The sequence below is a fragment of the Ambystoma mexicanum genome, chromosome 6p (genome assembly GCF_040938575.1).
Source record: "Ambystoma mexicanum isolate Mex_15411 chromosome 6p, UKY_AmexF1_1, whole genome shotgun sequence".
NCBI classification, from domain to species: domain Eukaryota; kingdom Metazoa; phylum Chordata; class Amphibia; order Caudata; family Ambystomatidae; genus Ambystoma; species Ambystoma mexicanum.
This window is the reverse complement of record NC_090935.1, coordinates 938,698,551-938,721,021: the sequence shown is the minus strand read 5'-3', so window position 1 is coordinate 938,721,021 and position 22,471 is coordinate 938,698,551. Positions and strand designations below refer to the sequence as shown.

The following is a 22,471-nucleotide window of genomic DNA, read 5'->3' as shown; positions in this document are numbered from 1 at the left end:
AAAGTGGCTTACCTCGTTAGTCAGTTGAACACATGGAAAATAAAGTGCGCACAAAAGGCAACCAGTTCCACAATTTGAGAAAAATAATTAGAGGGAACATTGCATATGACTATGGGTCTTGGTCCATCCTCAGAGACCCCTCACTCCCACATGTACTGGCTGGGGATAGTAGTTCAGTGTCTCCACTTCCAAAAGGAATCCTTTTGAACCATACACTTGTGATGGATGGTTTCATCAGTGAAAACCCTCCATCCGTGTTTATATGTAGCACTTGCTACCCCTTAATCACATTACAGATCCTAGTTGGCAGACTGCATTAGATCTAAAACAAACTATATTACTATAATGTGCATAAACAATTTACATAAACACTTAACAAATGTAAAGTTGAATAGCCTCCTCTTGGGTCACAGCCCCATTTCCCAGGGTGCAGCAGGACAATTTATGGAAGTTCACAGATTCATAAGTAAAGACAATGCATTGGCGTATTAAACACATAAACAGTACCACTGATCATTAGAGAGCCCTCACTATTGACCCTAAAACATGCACATGGTGGGCACACCCTACCTGTAACACTGTTGCATCCCAGCTACGTTTGTGCTTTGTAGATCCCATGCACTTGCATGCATGCACACATACATATGCTGGACAGGTACTGCTCAGTGCCGTGCACTACTGTCCAACATTGGAGAACACTGAAGAGTGAGATTTTTCAACTGGAAGAAAGAGGTGTATTTGGCTGCCAAACCACAGTACAATCTGACTTACCTCACAGTACTCCATTTTCAACACAGCGCTTGCTGAACATGGCTTATTTCTCCGCTTGTAACTTCAGTCCTGCAAACTGAGGACAGCAGATCTTTCAGCCGTGACGCAGTTCTTTTGACATTCCTCAGGAAGAAGGGAGTAAATAACACATGCACATACAAAGGCAGTCCATCAAAGTGAAAGGGAATGTTAGCAGTCAGAAGCACACAAGCCATTTAATTTCTTATAATATTGAGTGGTTACCCTGCAAGACAATGGATACTGCGTCACTTAAGATATGGTGAAAACTTGCACATAACATTTGCACCTAATGCCACCATGTGGAGAGAGCTCAGGGGCCTGGGGGTGGGGGGGGGGCTAGTTTGCATTCAGGACTGTCGGTGATGCGTTACAAATATTGTGTGAGGCCCAGCTTGTTGAGATGCAGGGTATTGTGCCATGGAAAAGGGGAACATCGGCTGATATTACAAATGTAAGTTACAAGTAGTGGATGAAAACGTGTATCTTAGTTTGCTCTACACACCTGATATCCGTTTCATATATATGTGAAATTCCTGAAGTTTTTCTCTCTTGGATTGGTCCATTCATAGTCGCATTCTATGAAATAGTTTCTTGGAATGTCCCAGTGTTTCATTCCATCACCAGTAATAGAATTCAGTTGAGGAGCAGAGATTGGCGTCAGATTATGGCTAGGCCTGGGAAACAGGGATGGGACTTTTGGAAGCAATGGACTTGAGGGCACGGCTGAGCCTCTGAGACTATCTTAGTCTGTCAGGATAGTAAATATTGGCGAGGATGTAAACATGCTGTGTACTCCACAGTCCCGTCCCCGACAACCTCAAAGCAAAGTATGAATTAAGTCTCTGTATATGTAATACCCGTTAACCCGTCAGAGAAAAGATATATGCATTCACCCTTTGAATATACATCCTATAAAGGGGGTCTTGTTTTGTCCTTAATTCACATACGTTTGTCCTAATTTGAGGTTGAGTGCAGTACCTTTTGTGTTCCAACACCCAGGCATAACCCGGCAAAACCCTTTTTTTATGTTAAGGAAGCAAAGTACTTCTGTAAATAGCTTATGGAAAAAAAAATGTGATGCTTTATTCAATGCCCATTCTCATTTTGCAACCAGGTCCCATGCTCTCCATAAAGTTGGCAAACCAATGGAATGCCCAACGTTGTGCTATTGCTTAATTCAGTAATGTTACCTTTATGGAGTATTTACAATTGTATGATAAATGTTATGTTCTCCTTGTTAATTTTCTACAGATTATACTGCGGCCCCTTCAAGCGTTGTGCTCATTCCAGATCCAGCATGGCGCCCAAGTCCATCACAGCAAGGAGCATCTCCTGAAAAACGGTCTTTATGATAAACCCATGCCAAAGAACAAGCGTAAACTCAAGAAAATGGAGCTGCTGGTCAACAATGTCAAAATCTAGAGAGGGTGTTATGCCACTCATGGCTTGTGGGGACACTTGTTTGTTGTATTAATCACCCCTCCATATTGGAATTGTAGCCTGGCTTAACTGCCAGTAACATCAGTTTCCACAAAACGCAGGCTGTTTTGCTGTTTACAGTGTTGAAAAGAACACGTTTTATTTGAGCACTCTTATGGGAGAAGTCACTCTTGCTCTTTGTAGAATGGGACATGGGGAAGTCTTCTGGAGTATTTTTAAATGCGACTTCTGTAGCTGTGGTATACCTTACAATGGTTAAGTTATGCAGCAAACGTGCACAGAGCTATCTCTAGTTTAGAGTGTTCTTACGGATATATCTTTTATTTGATAGAGGGATATGCAAGGAGAAGACGGGCAGAAGTTTCTTGAAAAGGGTACATCCATACAATTTTCTTTTTCAATCAATAATTTCCTTTTTCGTCCGGCCTCCCCTTAGCTTATTTTTAAATTGCCCTTAATAACCAGGTGAACAAGGTTCCAAATGAGATTAATACACCCTAAGGCCATCTGCCTTCTGGAGACTTCAGGGGAACCCTTAATTTGACTCCTTTCCTCCACTCACTGAACACATGTGAGAGGTATAGAGGCTGGATGTGGCGGTTGTGCACGTCAAGGAACGCTCCCCAGCCTCTCGCGTAAGGCTCGACCGACATAGACGCCACCCATCCCCTTTCGATTGGAGGGGTGCTTGCCCAGTTCGTGTCCTGTTTTTCCCATTATAAATATAGGGGCTCCAACTTGCAGAATGTAAACACAAGAAAAGGAGTGAACATGCATCTTTGGAATTGTTTGCGTCATTCAAACACGTATGCACTGCTGCAGGTCTAGTGCAACCTTGGTGTGGGAGATCTCAAGTAGATACCCCAATTTTAACAGTGCTTGTTTTCACCTTGGACATAAAAAATAATAGCTGTTCACATTGAGGTTGATTGAAGCGGTGGGGTGTATTGATGAAGCTTTGGTTGGGATACGTAGATGACGTAGATGATAGTCAAAGTAGAACAGCAGCTGCCATGTTGCCCCATGTTTGATACCCTGTTTAGTTAAAAGAAAAAAACTGATGAATAAAGACCATTGCTAAAATCAGTAGAATTATTGCACTCTTCTACAGGACCAGTACCAGCTCTTGTCCCAATTTCATAGTGTCTCTTGTGCAACAGCACCCAATTTACCACCAAGACACTGCTTTAACAGAGCTGAAACGTGTGGGGGTGTGTGTCTGTTGATTTTCTTCATGATAGTTAATCTACATCCAATGTGTGTTGCATTTTGATTTTTTCATAACAGTTAATCTTTATCCATTTGAAGTTGCATTTTAATACTGTTTTTAGCGAGTGTTCCACATGTATGAGATGAAAAGACTTAGAAGGAACGAAAGAAAACAAGTGGTAGTTATTTGTGGCGCTTTAATAGTTTCACTTTCAAATAAGTATTTTTTTGTCTACCGCACACATATTGTACCGCATTTGGTCTCGCTTTTTCTAAGCTCACTGTAACCTTCATTCACAACTTTACCTTTTTGTGTGGGATATGGGGAGAATTCCTGCTTTATTTTGTATCATACAATGTTTGTTTCCCCGCAATTTTTGTTTATGTAATGACAATTTCTTTTATATTATGGTCTCACTCGTGTCTTAAAGCGCCATACCTGCCATTTGCAAATAGAAGCATAATGTTGCTTAAAAGTTTGTGGGTGTTTTTACACACATCCATATTCAAAGCAATGATCAACATTGTCTTTCCATTATCAACACTGTTGCTTTGCTGCAGATTAAATGGGATTTCAGGAGAATAATTTAGGACACAATTCACAAAATATGATTTTCTTAGGTTCCATTTTCTGTCTGCTGGTGTTCGTTTGTCCGCATTTCTGCAAGTTCCGGGTGACGCAGGTAATCTTAGGTAAATCTAGTTGCCATGCCTGATGGACAGAGGATGAAGTCTGAGGAAAAGCTAGGACGCTGTGCTTTGTTAGTACATTTGGTTTCCAGACGTTGTGATCGATCATTGCTCAAAGGTCCTTGCTTACGATGATAGAATCGAAGTTGTGTGTTCTACCTGCTGTAGCAGAATATGCTGTCTCTGATGGACAATGCAACCTTTTAACTGCAAAAGAAAACTGCAGTAGCTGTGGAGCATTTTAAAAATGATACAGAAACCCAATAAAGACATTTGGTATTATCTTTGTTTTGTAGTTATTTACAAGCAATTGTGTGCATGTTTGATCATTTTATCAGGCTTTTTAAACATGTACTGTCAGTGAAAATGCCCTGATTACTTATCAGTAATCTTCATTAAACTAAATCCATATCATTATCAGCACAGTCCTAACAAAAGTGAGGTATCGGCGTCCCCCGAAAATGAAAACTAGCAAGCAGTAAAAGAAGAAAATAAAATGTCTACCCCACCCCCAACTTGCAATGGCGTATAAATATGGGCTCAGCTCCTCCTAACCATCTCAAGCAAAGAACAAGGTTCAAAGTCATGAGCCAGGGTCAACACAGGAGGCGGCGAAGAGGACTGTGAGGCGAAAGATATGTAGGGTCATTATGAGTTTGCCGGTCCGGAAATAAGGTGCCGGTAAAAACGTGTACTGGCACCTTTCCGAACCGGCAAACTCCAAGTCTGCTGGTAGGGGCTGTGATCTACCGGTAGGCATGACCTTCGGGTAGTTCAGTCCCATACCAGCAGACAATTGCTGCAATCCCCATCCCATGGAGACCTATGGGACTCCATGGGAATGGGTATTTATCGGTATCTCCACCACCCATAATATCCTGATAACACTGGGATATCAGGCGGCAGAGATGGTACGGTAGTTCCCAGGTATCCTACGGAATTACCGGCGTGATACCGGAGAACTCCTAATGAGCCCAATGGACTCCGAATAATGAAGATTACTGGAAAGTAAACAGATCATTACCTCCTCGTCCAATCTTCCCCGTCCCAGTGCTAACAAAAGTCAGGATATGGCAAGCATTCAAGTTTGAACCAGAAACCACATCAATAGAGTCTGCTGTGCTAACCAAGTTTATTGAAATGTGAATCCACTTCATTCTGTGGCTGTGCCGAGAGCTTCAGTACCGTAAAACAGAGTTGGGCCATATTCTTCCTGGAGCCTGCAGTGCAGAATACATGTGGAAGGGGAAGCCCAGGGGGTGGCTTCTGTGGTTTACAAGTGCTGACATGCTTGCTTGCTGTTCCTACTAGTACTCCGAAACTACAGGAGCCTGTTGCATCTTTTTCTGGTCTAGCTGCCCAGCCTGGGATACACACCCCTTTCGATATCCCACCCCTCACCTTACAAAATGTTATACATAAAATAATTGGCCTCATTCCTATTAGGGACTCTGACAATAGGTTGGGGGGGGGGGTTTGTACTCAATCTAGATGGATTGTGTGCCTTTCTTTTAACGTCAGTCTAGGGATAGTTCAGGGGGCATCTTGTACTCTAGATGTTGCTTCAAGAACAGATATCTCCCCAAATCTTTCTAGGACGGATCCTAACATCATGCACATAACCTTGACGCAAAACGACCATTTGCATGTCAAACCTGTGGGCCAAAATGTCCCTTTGCTGAACACATGCTCCTGCATACAACATTCTGTCGAGGCCGACCTCCTAGTTGATTTAAAAATGTATCTTCTTACAATTACTGAGACGTGGCCACACAAAACAGTTACTCATTCCATCATCCAGGCAACACCTGATGGTTATACTTCCTTCAGTTCAGGTCGGGTTTCCTCTAAAGGAGGCAGGCTGGCTCTCATTTTTAAAGATACTTTTCAGATTAATTCCACTACTATAATTTCCCTGGACAACTGCAAACCACTTTTTGTGAAATTTAATGCAGATCCTATTCCTTCCATTGGCATCGTGATAGTGTATCGACCATCCCAGAAACTGACACATTTTGAGGAGCAATTCCTTGCCCTTTGTAATGTAATATTGAAACCATCATCATTTGTTTTGACATTGGGTAACTTTAATTTATGGGCTACGAATGAACAGGATGCTGAAGCGGCCTCTCTTATCAGTGCCCTGGAGGCTTTAGGGATTAGTCAGAAGGTGAACTCTGCTTCACAGAAAGGTGGCAACAACTTTTACGCCATGCCCTTGGTCTGACCACCATCTTATTTCTTTTAATCTTATATTGCCTAATAGTTCCACCCATGTGATACTTCCACTTATTAAAACCAAAATAGGCAAGGAACCTCAAGAAGGTTAGTCCCAAGCCTTGGCCACTCTTGTTTTTCCTCATTGCCCAAATGCGTCTCCTTCCTTCTTGGTTGACAACTTGGTTTCCCTATAGCAGCAGGCCATTCTAGAGGGTGTTGACACTCTTGCCCTTGTTAGGACCAAAACATAAAATGGAACATCAATAAAAACACTAGATTTAACAATGAAATGATCTCACTCTCAGAAAAGTGAAATGTGGAAAGTAACACACCTGGTGAAAAACTCCCTCTCCTGATACCTTGCTTTGTTACAGAGAGGCTGTAGTAGCCTACAAGGAATCTATCCTATCCACCCAAAGTTCCAATTATAACACCAGAATTTCTGTCTCACAATCTGTGGTCCCTCCCTCTCTCAAGAAGGCATGGAACACCCCGCTTCCAGAAAGAACAACCTAGACTCTGAGGTAGCTGGCATTTACTGTCCCATCACCAACGTCCATTTTCTTCTTAGAATTCTGGACAAGGTGGCGTTGCAATAATTTATTGAAGCACATAAGCTGCTGGGGGTCCATTAGTCTGTCTTCTGATGTGGACATGGAACTGAAATGGCACTGCTTGTCTTGAAGTCAAATATAGCTGGCTTTTTTGACCAGGGTCATCCTGCATTGCTGATGCTCTTACATTTGTCAGCAGCTTTCAATCTATTTGACCATCCGTTGGTTACTAAGTGATTAACTGAAATCGGCAAATGCTCCAAAACAGCCGCAGACAGGATTAAATCCTTTCTGGGATCCCAGTCAGCCAGGGTAGCAGTGGGTGATTTCATGGCTTCTCCGACTCAACTTACCTGTGATGTCCATCAAGGTTCTTCCCAATCCCCCATGCTTTCAACGTCTATACAAGGCCTTTGTTCGATCTGCTGGACAGCATGGAGTCTGCTATATCAATTAAGCAGATGACACCAAGTTTCTACTGTCTGGTGACCATGCCCTTGATATCTTAGCCATCAATAACATCTATGCTGCAATTCAAGCCTGAATGGCTAGGAACTCTTTGGTGTTAAACGATGGCAAAACAGAGTTGTTGATTATCGGATATGTGCCCAGGCTCAAATAACCTGTCCCTGGCTATAGTAATTTCTCAATTGCTGGATGTTGCATTGACTTGTCTCCCTAGGATAAAACCCTGGTCGTCTATTTTGACTCCAAGCTGCCTTTTAACAAACATGTTTCTCATTTGCGCTCTTCATGCGCCTATCTCCACAAACAGCTTCGACAAATATTACCTTACCTTTCCGTAGAGAACAGAGCTGTTATTGCATCTGCTTTAATCAACTCTAAGCTTGACTATTGCAACAGCCTGTTGGATGTGACCTCCTCTTCTAATATTAATAAGTTCTAGGTGATTCAGAATGGAGTGGTCAGGGCTTTTCATGGATTTAGGAAACAAAAACACCTTAGTGTAGCCATGTGTAATTTACAATGGCTTCCTGTAAAGCATCAGATCCATCATAAATCGTGTACCCTTACCTAAAAATTCCTACATGGACTACCATTTAGCTAGCTCTCTGTGCGTTTGATGGCTGCTCCAATGTGGAGGTCACTATGGTCTACCAACTCCATAGTCTTCTGGTTCCACAGTACAATTTGAAGAAATTTGGCATAATCAGGTTTTATTTTCTGGCTCAGTGCACCTGGAATGGGCTCCCTCTTCTTCTGAGATCTATTCCTTGTCTGGATCACTTCAGGAAAGCTATGAAGACTTATCTTTTAATATAGGGGTAGACTAGGTCAACCCTTGCTAATTTACATCCTTTTCCCCTCTTATTGTTTGTATGTCTGGTTTTGTTGAGGCCTATGTGTATGTCGGCGCGCTACAAATATTGCATGAAATGTAATGTAATGTGGCTTGACAGATCACTAAATGGATACTGCCTTCAGTTCCACCCATGAAGCTGCCATTACCTCGGTTGATCTACCCCACTGGGCAAGTGAATCCATGAGTCAGTACATGAAGCCATGGTCGATCTACCATGTTCACCCACTGAGGTGGCATATCCACACAAGCTTGTATGTTACTTTGATCACATGCTTAATCCCTCTACTGAGAGTAGCCGTAAATGGTTTACTTTTCTGATAGAAAGAAGTTCATGGTTGCCCCTTGACCAACCATGCGCTCTCACTCATCTCTTATATTAAGTTGAATAAAAATTCATATGAATCTGTTATAAGTCAGTTCAATAGAATTAATATTGTCCTTAAATCATATAATACAGGTCAATGTCTAATAACCCAGTTCTTTTATTCCATCATAAAAGGCAGATAAAATCCCAAAATGTTGTGTAGCCAATGCATTTCAGAACTGAGTCCGTCCTCAGGGCTAAACAGTATATTCATGTAAGCAACAGAATCAATACATCAAGTCAACACAAAGAAAACACGTAACAAATTAGGAAACAAAAACAGAAACAGAAATATCATGATTAGTCTCATATTCTTCCATTTGTCAATGACTGTACCTTTTAGAGTTATATGTAAATGTAGCATTTACCTGCATATGTATATAAGGTTGCCACAAACTGAAGAAAAAAGGAAACAATCAGATCAAAAGATCTAATGAATATATGGATCCAGTGTTCAAAACTCATCCATTATTTGTAGAAATATGGTCAGAGTGTGTTTACCTAGGTTATTCTTCCTAACCTGCATGAGGTAGATATGCACGCTCTGTTGTGGCGTTCCCATGTTGAGAGGAGAGAAGAAAGATGCAATGTCTACTTGTAGGTACTAGTATAATCATGCCAAATCTGTAAACCAGACCTAATTCAAGTGATGTTTACCTGACGTTGTAGAGGCTCAAATTGAGTGCACAGCCTCAACTGTTAGGCAGAATCATATGCAGCACCCGTTGGGAATCCTACACACAATTAAGACTACAAGTGTAAGTACAATTTCACCTTTGGTACAAGCCTGTACTGCACAGTAATTGGTAGCAGTGGCTGAGCAGCCAGACTTATCTCAAGAGTAAAGTGAGCAGTACAACAGGTTACACAAAGGACTAGCAAAGACAGTGATTCCAACAAACACTTACTTAAGGTTTCTTGGTAAAATAATATACATTTATTTACAGTCATTTGGAAAACATTCCACTAGTAAGAACAGCTCAATATCACAATCTAATATACTACAATACACAACCAATCAGTTTCTGAACAAGTTCAGCTCCCATGAAGTGGGAGCAAAATGGCATTTCAGTTACTTTAAACGGGGGTAAAAAGACAAGGTTATAAGAATCAACAGCACAAATACTTTCATAGGCAGGGCAAAAGGTTTCAGTTCAATACAACCAGCAATTCAATTCAATAGGCCTGGGCCAAAGTCAATGGTTCAGAGTCTTGGATAGGAGAGCACAGTTCTGGTAGTAAACAGTTACGTCTTTGCCACAGATCTTTGAAGAATTTGGTTAGAAGGAAAGTTAGATGTTGGTTTAGGGAAGGACAAGCCTTCAAAGTCAGGAAAGTTTCACAAACTTTCACTGCGGCCGAATGTAGTTCTGCACTTCACTTGCACAGTACCTTGTAAGTGAAGAAACACTGTAGCTGAGGCAGTTGTTCCTGGCAGTTCCTGCTGATCTCGCTGTTCCTGAGCTTCAGTCATGGGAACAAGAAGGAGGATGTCAGGAGGTTCCTGCACTGCCAAAGGAAGAGGCCACACAAGCTTGGCAAAACATTGGTTTAAGATGTGAGTGCCTTAAAGTCCACTAACTGGTTTCCTTCCCCCTGGCTATCCGGTTTTCAACAGCACTCTGAAGAAAATTCGAACAGGTTGGGGACGGTGTCCAGGTGGCTTACGAGTTGGTGGTTCCCACCAAACTCAAGGGAAGAAGTTAACCTTGAAGGGCTTCTCTGTTGATGGAGTTTCAGGCAATTCGGACCTGCAGCAGGGCTTCACCGGTGGACCAGGAGTTGCAGCAGTCGTCTTCCTTCAGCTCGTATTTGGTTCTTTCGTTCCAGTGGTCGACTCCACTTTCCAAGTCACAGAGACCTGCTTTTAAACAGTTTTCCCCCATTCATTCCAGCATGGCTGTCACTCACACAGCAGGGTGGCTGTCCTTGATAGACTTTCCCGAGAATATCTGGAACTATGAGCATATCTTCAAGAGGGGGTTGGTAAAGAGAGGGGGGACGATTTAAGGGGAGTTGCGGGAATGTTACCTTGTTAAAATGCATTATGTTTATAATGCAAAAACAATAAAAACATGTTTAAAAAAAAAGAAGTGAAGTGAAGCAGGTCTAGGAGTTTCAAAGCTATCTGAATGTCATTGAACCAGCATATGCATGTGCCCTGTTCATGAGGCTGCAGTTGGGATGTCTACCACTGCAAGAGTATTCTAGTAGGTGCGATGGGAGCGGGAGCCCCGTTTGCCCACTTTGTGACGACGGGATAGAAAACATTGCCTGCTTCTTGTTATTCTGTGGCAACTTGAAGGAGCTTAGAAACAGGTACTTGAAACCCGTTTCGTTTATTCTGCATCTCAACAACAAGGGAAGCGCTGCAACTTTGTAAAAAGACCACAGATCTGAACGTGGTGTATTTTGTTTCTAAGTTTATCCACAGGGCATGGCCGCATTGCATTAGTATGATAATTGCTTTAAACAATAAGATTGATCCCTGATATTTGTAATTATGAGTCTAGGCATGTAATGGGATCGAAAGTGATTCCTGAGTGCTCAGCCCACAGATCTATTTGAGTAATTGGCCTGTGGTTTGATGATTTAACTGACTGTAAAAACAGTTTTTATGTGGCTGGTAGTGAAGTGTCAAGATGGTGTAAGGCCTAACCTGCCCTGATACTAAGGTATGTGTCCAACTTAAAAGTCTGTCTTGTATCCAAAACCAAGACTTTCCCCCACAACAAATGCTAAACAATGTGTATGGGTGTCAATAACCTAAGAAACAGCGTTCAAATGAAAGTACCGAGCTCCTTTCAGCTCCTGGTTTGCTCATAGCTCCCTTCCCCAAGTACGAGACAGTTCCAACAAAATGGCCTCGGGTGTGTAAGTTGGGAAAAACTAAAAACATAATATGCACCCATATTTCACTATTTAATGTGAAACAGCTGTTTCATCCCTGCAGCTGATCCTAAAATGGCCGCCGACCGCTCTTTGTTTATCATGGTTGCCAAGCAACCAACTTGGGCTCACCGCTATAGGCAAAGAGGTAAGCCGGAGGCGGAAGCCAGCCCACCTCGTCTAAGGCCCACGCAGACCAGTGCCCCTCCATTCTGGCCCTCAGCCCCACTTCCTTCCAGGGCTGGAGCCCTTCAACACCAGCAGCCGTGCTCTGCCACCAGCTGCCTGCGTCGCCGCTCAACTGCAGGAGCAGCTACAATTACTAGCGATCGCCGCTAATGCTGCCTGTAACCCTGCTGGGCCACCGAAAATTATGCTGGTAAATCCTTAGATTGCAGCATCCACCCAGGCTAGACCCCGACTGCCTTATTTGCTACTGAATCCACTTCAGCAAATCACCCTGACCCCGTGCCACGAGGAACAGCCCTTTCATCCCTGCAGCTGATCCTAAAATGGCAACCAACCGCTATTTGTTTATCATGGTTGCCTAGCAACCAACTTGGGCTCACCGCTATAGGCAGAGAGGTAAGCCAGAGGCAGAAGCCGGCCCACCTCGTCTAAGGCCCACGCAGTCCAAGGCCCCTCCTGTCTGCCCCTCAGCCCCACTTCCTTCCAGAGCTGGAGCCCTGCAACACCAGCAGCCGTGCTCTGCCACCAGCTGCCTGCGTCGCCGCTCAACTGCAGGAGCAGCTAGAATTACCAGCGATCGCCGCCAATGCTGCCCGTAACCCTGCTGGGCCGCCGAAAATTATGCTGGTAAATCCTTAGATTGCAGCATCCACCCAGGCCGTTTCATCCCTGCAGCTGATCCTAAGATGGCCGCCGACCGCTCTTTGTTATTATGGTTGCCTAGCAACCAACTTGGGCTCACCGCTATAGGCAGAGAGGTAAGCCGGAGGCAGAAGCCGACCCACCTCGTCTAAGGCCCACGCAGACCAAAGCCCCTCATGTCTGCCCCTGTCCGCACCTGCGCTACGGCACCGGACACTGCTCCGCTGAGACCCTTATCTTCGCTTATGCTGCTGGAACTTTAAACGCACATAAGCAACTAACATTCAGCCTGAACTTTCCGGTTACCTCTCCAGCTCGATAAGAGTAATAAAGTGTATCGATATATTGCATACTAGTCCCAATACGGCTTACAGCAAAGTAATGAGCGCCTCCTTATCCGCAAAGACTTTATGTTTACTTAGCCTGCTTTGTAACTGCTTTGTAACTTGTAACTACCATGTCATCTTGCCCCAACTTCTATTTATATATATTGTTTGCAGTAGCTACACCGCTAACGTTTTGCACTCAATGCAGAGTTGTATGCTGTCTCTCTACCTTAGATCCACTATCATGCTGTTAATGCTCTATCACCATAACTTCGAAGCATGTACTGTACTGTGCAAACTATCTGCTGTTTAAAACCTACTGTACTACCATAATTGACTGCCTATAACACCCTACCTCACCACCCTCACGCACCTTCGAGTACCGCCTTAGTTTGACTCGTGCTATTTACCTACTGTTTGCCACTGATTGCCTGATTAGTTTTGCCTTAGCATGCATGTTTGAGAACCTTTCAGCCTTTACTGTATAACCTGTACTATTACATTGCCATTGAACACGTACCATTGTGCCTCTACAGTGACCACACACTATCTAACCTAATTTATAGTGCACCTGTATCGCAATATGCCGCTGTGGGCCCTTGCCAGCCTCCTCCTTGCACACCTTGTCACTATCATGCAATTAGTCAGCACACACTGTGTACCACCTATCTGTACCTCTGAGATTATCTGTCACCACTACTGCACGCACTCCCCTACAATGATCCACAGTACCACACCACTGACTCACCACCTCTCCTCACCCCTCACACCCATGCATAACATTATAACTAACTCCCTCACTGACTACTCCACCAACCCGTATCTCAATGCACCCGCCTTGTGGCTTCAACATTTCGCCACCAAACCTACACCCAATCAACCATGCTCACTCTAACTCAGAAAGGCCAGACTCAGATCCAGATTGCCTCACATACCGTGTGCCCAGCGTAACACGCACCATCACTACACCACCAGCCCGCTTCCAATTATGCAGACTCAACCCGAAAACCTTGCGACCTCCCCTAATAAAGAATTAAAGGGAGCCCTCATCAATGCTAGATCCCTCACGGCCCACGCTCTTGGCATTGCAGACCTCATCAATGCCCAAAACCTTGACTTCATTGCCATCACAGAAACCTGGCTGCATGCCGCCTCAGGCCTGCTCCTGGCCCTCGCCATTCCAGATGGATACTCCATCCTCAGAAATGACCGTCAATGTAACCTCTCCAAAGTGGGCGTCGCAATTATACATAGGGATAATGTCAACATGAGACTCATTCCCAACACTCAATTTAGGTCTGCCGAATCTCTATCAGTTAAACTCTCCCTATCACCGACCAACACCGCATCACTACACCTTATCTACAGACCACCCGGACCCCTCACTTCCTTCTCGGAGGATATTACATCCATCCTTACTGACAGCACTAAGCCCAATTCCCAAGTGCTGCTACTGGGTGACCTTCATCTTTGCCTATCAGACCCCAAGGATCTCATGGCACTGAGGTTGCCAGTAACATCTCTAACTTGGGTTTTCTGCAGCGCATTCTCGAACCAACTCACAACAAGGGCATAATGCTTGATTGGATTGCAGAGTTAAACTGCAACACATCAATAAGCTCCAATTCCGCCTGCGCCTGGTCCGACCACTACTTCATCATCTTTCATATACCAGCCAACAACACTTGCCCTGAACCTAATATAGCACCCCTGATTCCTACAAGGAACAAAAAGGACATCACTAGGGACAAAATACTCCCCCTTATCTTACCTATTCTCAACAATTGTGCCTCACAGCACAACGACCCTACAGTCGTAGTGGACACCCTTAATCAAACATTGCTCAAAGCCATTAATACCATAACAGCCTTCAAACTATGAAAATCTAAACAACGAGCTCATTTGAATTCATGGTTTACACCGCAACTTAGAGCACTTCTCAAAGAAAAACGTAGGGCCGAAGCACTATGGAAATGTCTTCCATGTGTGACAAATAGAGACAACCTCTTCATCGCATCCCTTAATTACAAGGAAGCGATCGTACAAGCAAAAAAAGAGACTTACAACCAGCGCATCTCCCAAGCAGAATCCAACATGAAGGAGTTATTCAAAATTCTTAAAGAATTACAATCCCCATCACCCATCCTATACACATGTAGCAAAGACAGTACATGGTGCAACAATAACCAAAATGCCCTCCTCACTAAAATAACTACTTAACAATCCAAAATCAATGCCAAACAAAACTGCCTTCTTACCTCTTCCCAACCAAACTCCCGGAACCTAAGACGGCCACCCCCTCCTTCACTCACACCCCATTCAGCTTTGTACCTCTCACCATCCCAGAGGTTGAAAAAATCATTAGCAATCTAAAACCCTGCAACTGCCAAGGTGATTCTTGCCCTGAACCCATCATTAAAGAATCGGCACATGACCTTGCCCCTTTCATCACCTCCTTCATCAACTCTTCATTTCATTCTGGCATTGTCCCTGACAATCTCAAGGACTCATGGGTCAACCCCTGCTGAATAAACCTACTCTGGACCCCTCGTTACCTTCCAATTACAGACCCATCGCTACGGTCCCGTTCCTTCTAAAAATACTAGACAGAGCAGCTTATTTACAGATCCAGAAGTACCTGGAAACTAACAATTTACTTGGCACGAGACAATCTGGCTTTAGACCCAATCACGGTACAGAAACAGCCTTATTAGATCTCAAAACTCAAATTGAGGATTTAAAAGACAATGGCAAACTGGCCCCCCTCCTACTCCTTGACCTCTCAGCAGCTTTCGACTTGGTCAATCACCAAATCCTCTGCCATCATTTGAAATCAGCTGCCCACTTCTCTGAAAAAGCCACCAACTAGATCAGTTCCTTCCTGGACAACAGACACATGAGAGTATTCTCACCTACCTCATCTGCAGATCCAACTCCGGTCCCCTGTGGAGTGCCACAAGGGTCCTGTGTATCCCCTACACTTTACAATGTATTTACCAAACCTTTGTTTGATGTGCTTGACTATCTGGGTGTTACCTACACCAATTATGCCAATGACACCCAGATACTTATTCTTATCAATGGTGACTACATTGCTGATTCTAAAGCTTTGAATGACATCTACCTAGTCATCCAAGCCTGGATGGCCCAACACGAGCTCTGTCTCAATGACGACAAGACAGAGCTCCTTCTCTTGGGTACCCAACAGAGACTTAACAAGCTTGACCCTTCGTTCAACACCTTCAATATCAATGGCAATACGTATCCAAAGATACAAAAACTCTGGGAATCTATCTCGATTCCACACTCTCTCTTAATAGACAAACTAATGCGATCATCACTGCCTCAGCTTACACATGTAAGCTTATCACAGCCTGCCGTCCATTCCTTTCCACACAGAATTACATCATTCTAGCCAGGACACTGGTTATGTCCAAACTCGATTATTGCAATGCACTTCATCAAGGCACCAACCAACGCAACCTCAACAAACTCCAGATCATTCAAAATAATGCTATTAGAATGGCCCTTAATATTCCCAGATCTGAACACATCTCTGAAACAAGGAAGCATCTACACTGGCTCTGAGTGGCCCAAAGGATGTCACTGAAAGCCTTGGCCCTCACACACAAATGTGTAAACAACCAGGCCCCCATCTACTTAGCCTCTCGGTTCTCTCAGTATATACCTTTGCGGTCACTCAGATCCACTCCAGCACACTGCCTCACCATCCATAGATACAAACTACAGAAAGCCGGAGGTGTAAGCTTCCCAGTTCTAGCCGCTAAACTCTGGAACTCACTGCCACTCACCATCAGATCCTTGCCGTCTCCAACCCTATTCAAACAAAAAGCTAAGCTTTGGCTATCCGCCACGTTTGACTAATTGCCTTCATAGGCCGTCCGATTCTTATCGCCTTATTATTTGACAACAACCTCCTTGCCTTTTTGCAATGCTATGTACTTTACTCCACTGTATGATTGCAACTGTATGATGGTAACTGTAATCTTTGCCATATATGTACATGTTGTTCTAAGATATGCGCCCGGTTGCCCTCGGGTCTGGCGCGCTATACAAATAAATAAAATACAAATAGATACAAATAATGTGCAAAAACGAACTACACTGATGTTTCCCACAGCTTAAACACAGCAACTCTCTTCTACACTGTTCATGCCAGAAGTCCCTTTCTACACTTTTGCACCCTGTGAAGACATCACGAAGCACGGCACAGACAACAGATTTAAACTTCAAATAAAATATCTTTATTAACTCAAATGTCACGAAGGTGTAAGGCCTAACTTGCCAAAATACTAAGGTGTGAGTCCAACTTAAAAGTCTGTCTTGTGTCGAAAACCTAGACTTGCCCTCACAACTAAAGCTAAACAATGTGTCGGGGTGTCAATAACCAAAGAAACAGTGTTCAAATTAAAGTTCCAAGCTCCTTTAAGCTCCTGGTTTGCTCTTAACTCCCTTCACCAAGTGCGAGACAGTTCCAACAAAATGGCCTCGGGGTTCCCTTCCCCAAGTTCAACACAGTTCCACAAAACGGCCTCGGTTCCCTTCCCCAAGCTCAACACAGCTCCACAGGTTCCAAATTCACAGTCACATTCACCTGCTTAATTTGCCTTCCTTCTCGTTCTGTCCCTTGAACAATCTTAGGCTGACCAGCCTCAGCCTCTAGACTTTTTAGAGTTCTCCAGGTAAGGGAATGTCGGTCTAGGCGCAGTTGTCGGACCAGACGGTCCACCCAACATAGATTGCGCAACCAATAACCCTTGGCACTTTACAATAGTTCATTCTTTTCTCGTTGGACTTCTTTGGCAACACAGGTTTCCTTTCTGCATCTATGTCACAAGTCTAAATAAACTTCTTGTTCACTTTAGTGGCTTTGAGCCTTGATCACCATGTGACTTCCACACACCTTCCTTTGTGGTATTTCTCCTGGCAACCTCTTTACTTCCACACTATCCAATAGTGTTTTACTTTTTATTTGTTTCACTGAATTCAGAAATGCTGTTAATTTAAATTTGCTTCGCTCAAAAATGTGCATTACTTTTTGTTTCACTAAATTGATATTCTCATATCTTTTCCTTTGTTCAGCATTGAAATCTCATTATGTTCTTTATAACTTGTTTGCCATTCAATATTTCAGATTGGGCCTCCAGACCCCTTTTCCATACATTCAAAACTTCATTGCATGCTTGAAAACTTGTTCGGTATTCAATAGTTCAATTGGGCCCCCAGGCCACTGTTCCATAGATTTTCGCTTGACCGGCATCCACCGTTACACACACCATGCCCCTGCAGCGCCCCGGCCTGAGTGATGCTTCCCTGTCACTAGTGTGCGGCTGCGCCTCCGGGTGCTCTGGTTTCACTCTCGGGTTCTCACTGTCTCCGCTCTCTCCACCATGGAGCTCCAGCGATGGAGCGCTCGCTTTCCCCAGACCTTCTGGCAGCATCCAGCAGCTTCTCTGTGTTCCCCACTCCCAAGGGAAAAACGCACAGCAATGGGTTCTGCTCAGCTCCAGACCCTCTCACGGCCCGCTCCTGCTTCAGCGTCTTTCCGGCTCCTCTGCAGTCGTCGTCGTTTACACCGGCCCATACTCTGTCTGCTCCAACTCAGATTGGTGCGCTCTCCTGCACACCTGGTTCCCTTCTCTGCTGCTTTCTTCCTCTTTTATACACCTGCAACCATTTAACAGGTTGCAGGTGTGAGCTCTTAACTCTCATTGCCTAGCCACAGTTATTGTAGCATGCCCAACCCTTACAACAGTTTTCGGGCCTCATCCTCATCTCAGTACTAGAGTGGTGAAATAGCCTGTTAGTGTGCACTACTCCTAGTCGCCTCTTCCTTGTCCAAGTACTAAAATGATCTGAATGGGAAAAGGTGAGGGGAGATGGTTTACAACAGCCTATAAAGGCAGCAGGAGGGTATGGTTGGTTCTCATCAGAAAAGGGGGGATACCTTGTCTTGCCTGTGTATATCCTCTCCGCAATCCCCAAGCCACCCAGGGGATCCTCCCTCGCATCTCCACCCCCCGCATCAGGATCCAAAAGCGATGGCCTTTACCTGGCCACCTAAGAAGAGGATCCAAGGGGAGTAGGTGTGAGGATACCCCCAGGTTTCTCACAACCTTAGTGCCAGGAGTTGACTGTACTAATTATTTTAGACGCCATTGATGGCAGAACACTCTCATCACAACTACTTGAAGAGTTACAAGGCTCCATGGTGTAATATATATCACGCATCTAATCTCACTTCCACCCTATATTGTCAGAAGTCGACCTTAAACATCACTTGTTGCCCATCTCTTAAGGACGGGTTTCATGTTCCTCAACTAAACATGACTACATTGAAGCACCCTATGTCCTGTATGTCAATAAACCAGTACAAATAAACCTTACTTCACTCCAACGTGCAACATGAAATTCAGGTGGCAACAAAAAAATACATGTGTCTATGGAGATACCAAACAGTAACAATAATAGTAAGGTGATGATGATAAGTCGCCACCCTTAGTATCAAAAAATGCTAAAGGTAGTGGTGATCAGTCACTATAATCAGCAGATGTTAAAGGAAAAGCATATCATGCTCACATTGGTGTACATTTTCAATTTCTCATCGGTACTGAAGGTGAGAGACCCCCAAAAAAATGCAGTTAAATCTCCCAATAAGTCAATCAGGGCACTTCCCCAGAGGGAATGAGACCAAGACCAAGTGCTGATTATATCAAAAGGCTTTATCTAAAATAGGGCAAGCAGGATCTACACTCTACCCTCTGCTTACGCCGGAGCGCTCTGCAGAAAATCTGTTACAAATTACTTTTATACAGCTTTATCGTCATCGAACAGAGGGAAGGCCTAAGGGGCACATGAACAGTTGGGATTGGTCACTAGGAGCGAACACCTATAGATGCCATAGGGTCCGAGGGCTGTGGTTGGCTCAGGAGCATGTGGTGTTGCGGTGATGCTTCTCGGGTCACTCGGTCAGCTGGGCTCATAGAATTGGTATGCAGAATCTGCAACTGTCGAGATCTTTCTTTATTAAATAACCATTTGACATTTGCCCTTGTGGCCACACATTCCCATTCATCCAATACCATGATCTGCCCTGTCCAGCATGTTCTGAGACCCGTGAGCGTAAACAATAAAGGAATAGACGTTTCTCAAACACAGGTTAGTTTATCATTTGGCATAGGTCAAAATACAGCCATTAATGCAGTGTTTAATCCATTGGTAGGCAGGCTTAACTATGTGTCGGCTTGACTATGTGCCGATACACTACAAGATATATTGGCTAAAGAGGTGAGACTTTTGAGGTCTTTGTGTGGTCTGGAATGTCTATCTGATAAACAGCAAAGGAGACTCTAAATCTAAGATCTAAACTTACGCATAAAATCTAGGCCACAAAGGGGCACATACCACAACGGTCCCAAGTCTTACTATGGGGGTTAGAGGCCGGTTGTTTAAACATCATTAAATCTTTGCCGATCTGCTTTGACACTATGGAGGGGGGAAGGGAATCGAAACACCTTTTCAGTGTAGGTCTGCATAGCCTGGAAAACTACGGCCTTTAGGAGTAGGTTTTACAAAAAGGCCTTTTACACGTGGCACATTGCATTCTAAGTATATTCATTTAAAGCATGCTATCTATTCTACCTGCCTGGGTGTTCTCGTGGTTACATACTTCACGATAATAAGTCAAATATACTTAGGTCATTATCTATACTCAATTGAACAGTTCATTATTACATTCTACACATGTAGGTTCTAGCATATATTGTCATGTTAGAATCACATTAGTTATGGCAGCCGGTTGTTATATTATTTTCATACTATATCATGCACATATTTACATTGAGCATCAAAACGAGGTAGCTTCGTGCTGGCATGCACAGTGTTATGTTCTGCTTATGCATTTTGTTATTGCAATTCATTTCTATTAAACAACGTCATATTACATGTTAACACACATCACTCTTTGATAACTAGATTCTAACGTTAATGCTTTTGATCACACATATATTATACATTATTAAAATGCTGATTGTTCTACCACAAGTCTTACATTATTCTACAAAAAATGAGCAGCTTGTTCTAATTGCATGCGGGAAGACACTTGGTTGTCTTCTATTGGGGCGCGATCAATTAAACGTACTTGAGGGTCGCTTCTAGCTGTTTAATCATGTTTTAGGGAATATGGGGATGGTATTCTGTATGGCCTGGTTCTGTTGGGTGGGGAGCAGGTTTATAGAGATGAACGGCCTCTGTTGTTTGTCCCTGTGCTGGACTGTAGCAGGGTTAAATGAGGTAAGACGGAAGACAAGGGATACAGTGTAAAGTTTGTTGCAATCTCGCGGCCAGTCTCCCATGAGAACCGAACAACTGCAGAGATGGCAGAGGGGAGGAGGCGGGAGGAGTAGCTTGTCTGCTGTGGGTGTGCCTTGCTGGGAGAGCTGCAGGCCTTTGTTCTAAGTTCACAGCTGGCCTGCCAATACGAAATAACAAAATGGAGTCGGTGGCCCAAAAAATGGAGTCTAGTTCAATTCTGATCATATGCTGTCTTAGGGGGGGTCACAGTTCCTAGGGGTGTTCCAGCGTGGGTGCTCCGGGGCCGGGGCCCTGGACCCAGAGCAACCGCACTGGGCCCACCCAGGACGTGTAAGAATGGGTGGGGGAGGGTCAGGCGGCGTTGGAAACAGTTAATTTGGCGCCGCCACCTGTGTGTTTTCTCCGTGGATGTGGCTTTCTGGCATCATCATGAGTGCGAAATGCAGCATTGCCAAGGAGCACATGCCCCTCCATGATTGCGGGAGGTGCAGGTACGCCAGGTTGCCGCAGACCCAGTACGTGTCCATCATCACAGCCATTCCTTTCTTCATGTCAGGCATTGTGAGAGTTTTGCTGCAGTTCTTGTTTTCTCCTATGTTCTTTTTACCTTCCCCACGGAAGCAGAGTTCGTAGGAAATGTCTTTTTGCAGTTTGAAGGGTTTTTCGATGGCAGTAACCCAAGTAAGTTTCCTTATGTGTTCAGTCCATATAGGAGTGCATGATCTCTGTACCCAGGAAAGTTTTTCTTCAGACAGCCCTCACAGGGCTTCTGCCTTACACATTGTTTCCTTGTTTTGCCACTTATTGTCAGAGTGCAGCGTTGCCTTTATCACCAAAAATGGCTCCTTTACACAAATTACTCCTTGCGGCCGGGAGTAACATACCCGTTCATTTTGTAACAGCTCAAATGAAACTATGTGTGCTTGAAATTTATTTTTGATTCTACACAGCGCAAGATATAAGAGACATTGTGCATCTGCAAATGGAATTTCTTGTGGCAGCAATACCTTAGAGGTGCCCGAGGCACAGGGTATGAGTAAGCAGACGTAACAACTTTCATTTGTTGTCTGCTCGGCCGTGTTGCTCATGTCAGCATACCATTTGTTTGTTTGGTCTGGATGCTGAGGATCATCAACTGTATCTAGGCCGAATTTATAATGTTCTTCCCATTTCTCCTGTTTCGTTTCCCTCTTTTTCCTCCTGTGTCCACCCCCTTATAGCCTGGGGCCTCCTGGTCATTCCCTTTTCCTACCACTCAGTGTATAGGCTGGAATAGCTGTTAAACATATGTCTATCATTGCCGTTTTCTTCTTTGGTGGTTATGCTACCTATTGATGGGGATTCTGCGACTGACATCGTGGTCGGATAGGGGTGATTTTGTACCCATGTGATTTCTGAGAGTGTTCTGTCATTCATTGTGTAAACGCTAAAATCAGATTCATTGAAGTATTGGGGCTTCTGTGTAGCCTGCATCATTGTGCCATTTGTTTTGTTATTG

The 22,471-nt window shown here is 44.0% G+C and overlaps 1 protein-coding gene across 1 annotated transcript in view; it reads left to right on the top strand.

The window, feature by feature from the left end:
* Nucleotides 1-4,415, top strand: part of DTWD2 (DTW domain containing 2) — a 1,031,673-nt gene extending 1,027,258 nt beyond the window's left edge. The window contains exon 6 of the mRNA XM_069625558.1: nucleotides 2,044-4,415. Coding sequence (XP_069481659.1) covers nucleotides 2,044-2,214 — 171 coding nt within the window. The 3' untranslated portion in view covers nucleotides 2,215-4,415. The remainder of the gene's footprint in view (nucleotides 1-2,043) is intronic.
* Nucleotides 4,416-22,471: the final 18,056 nt, after the last annotated feature.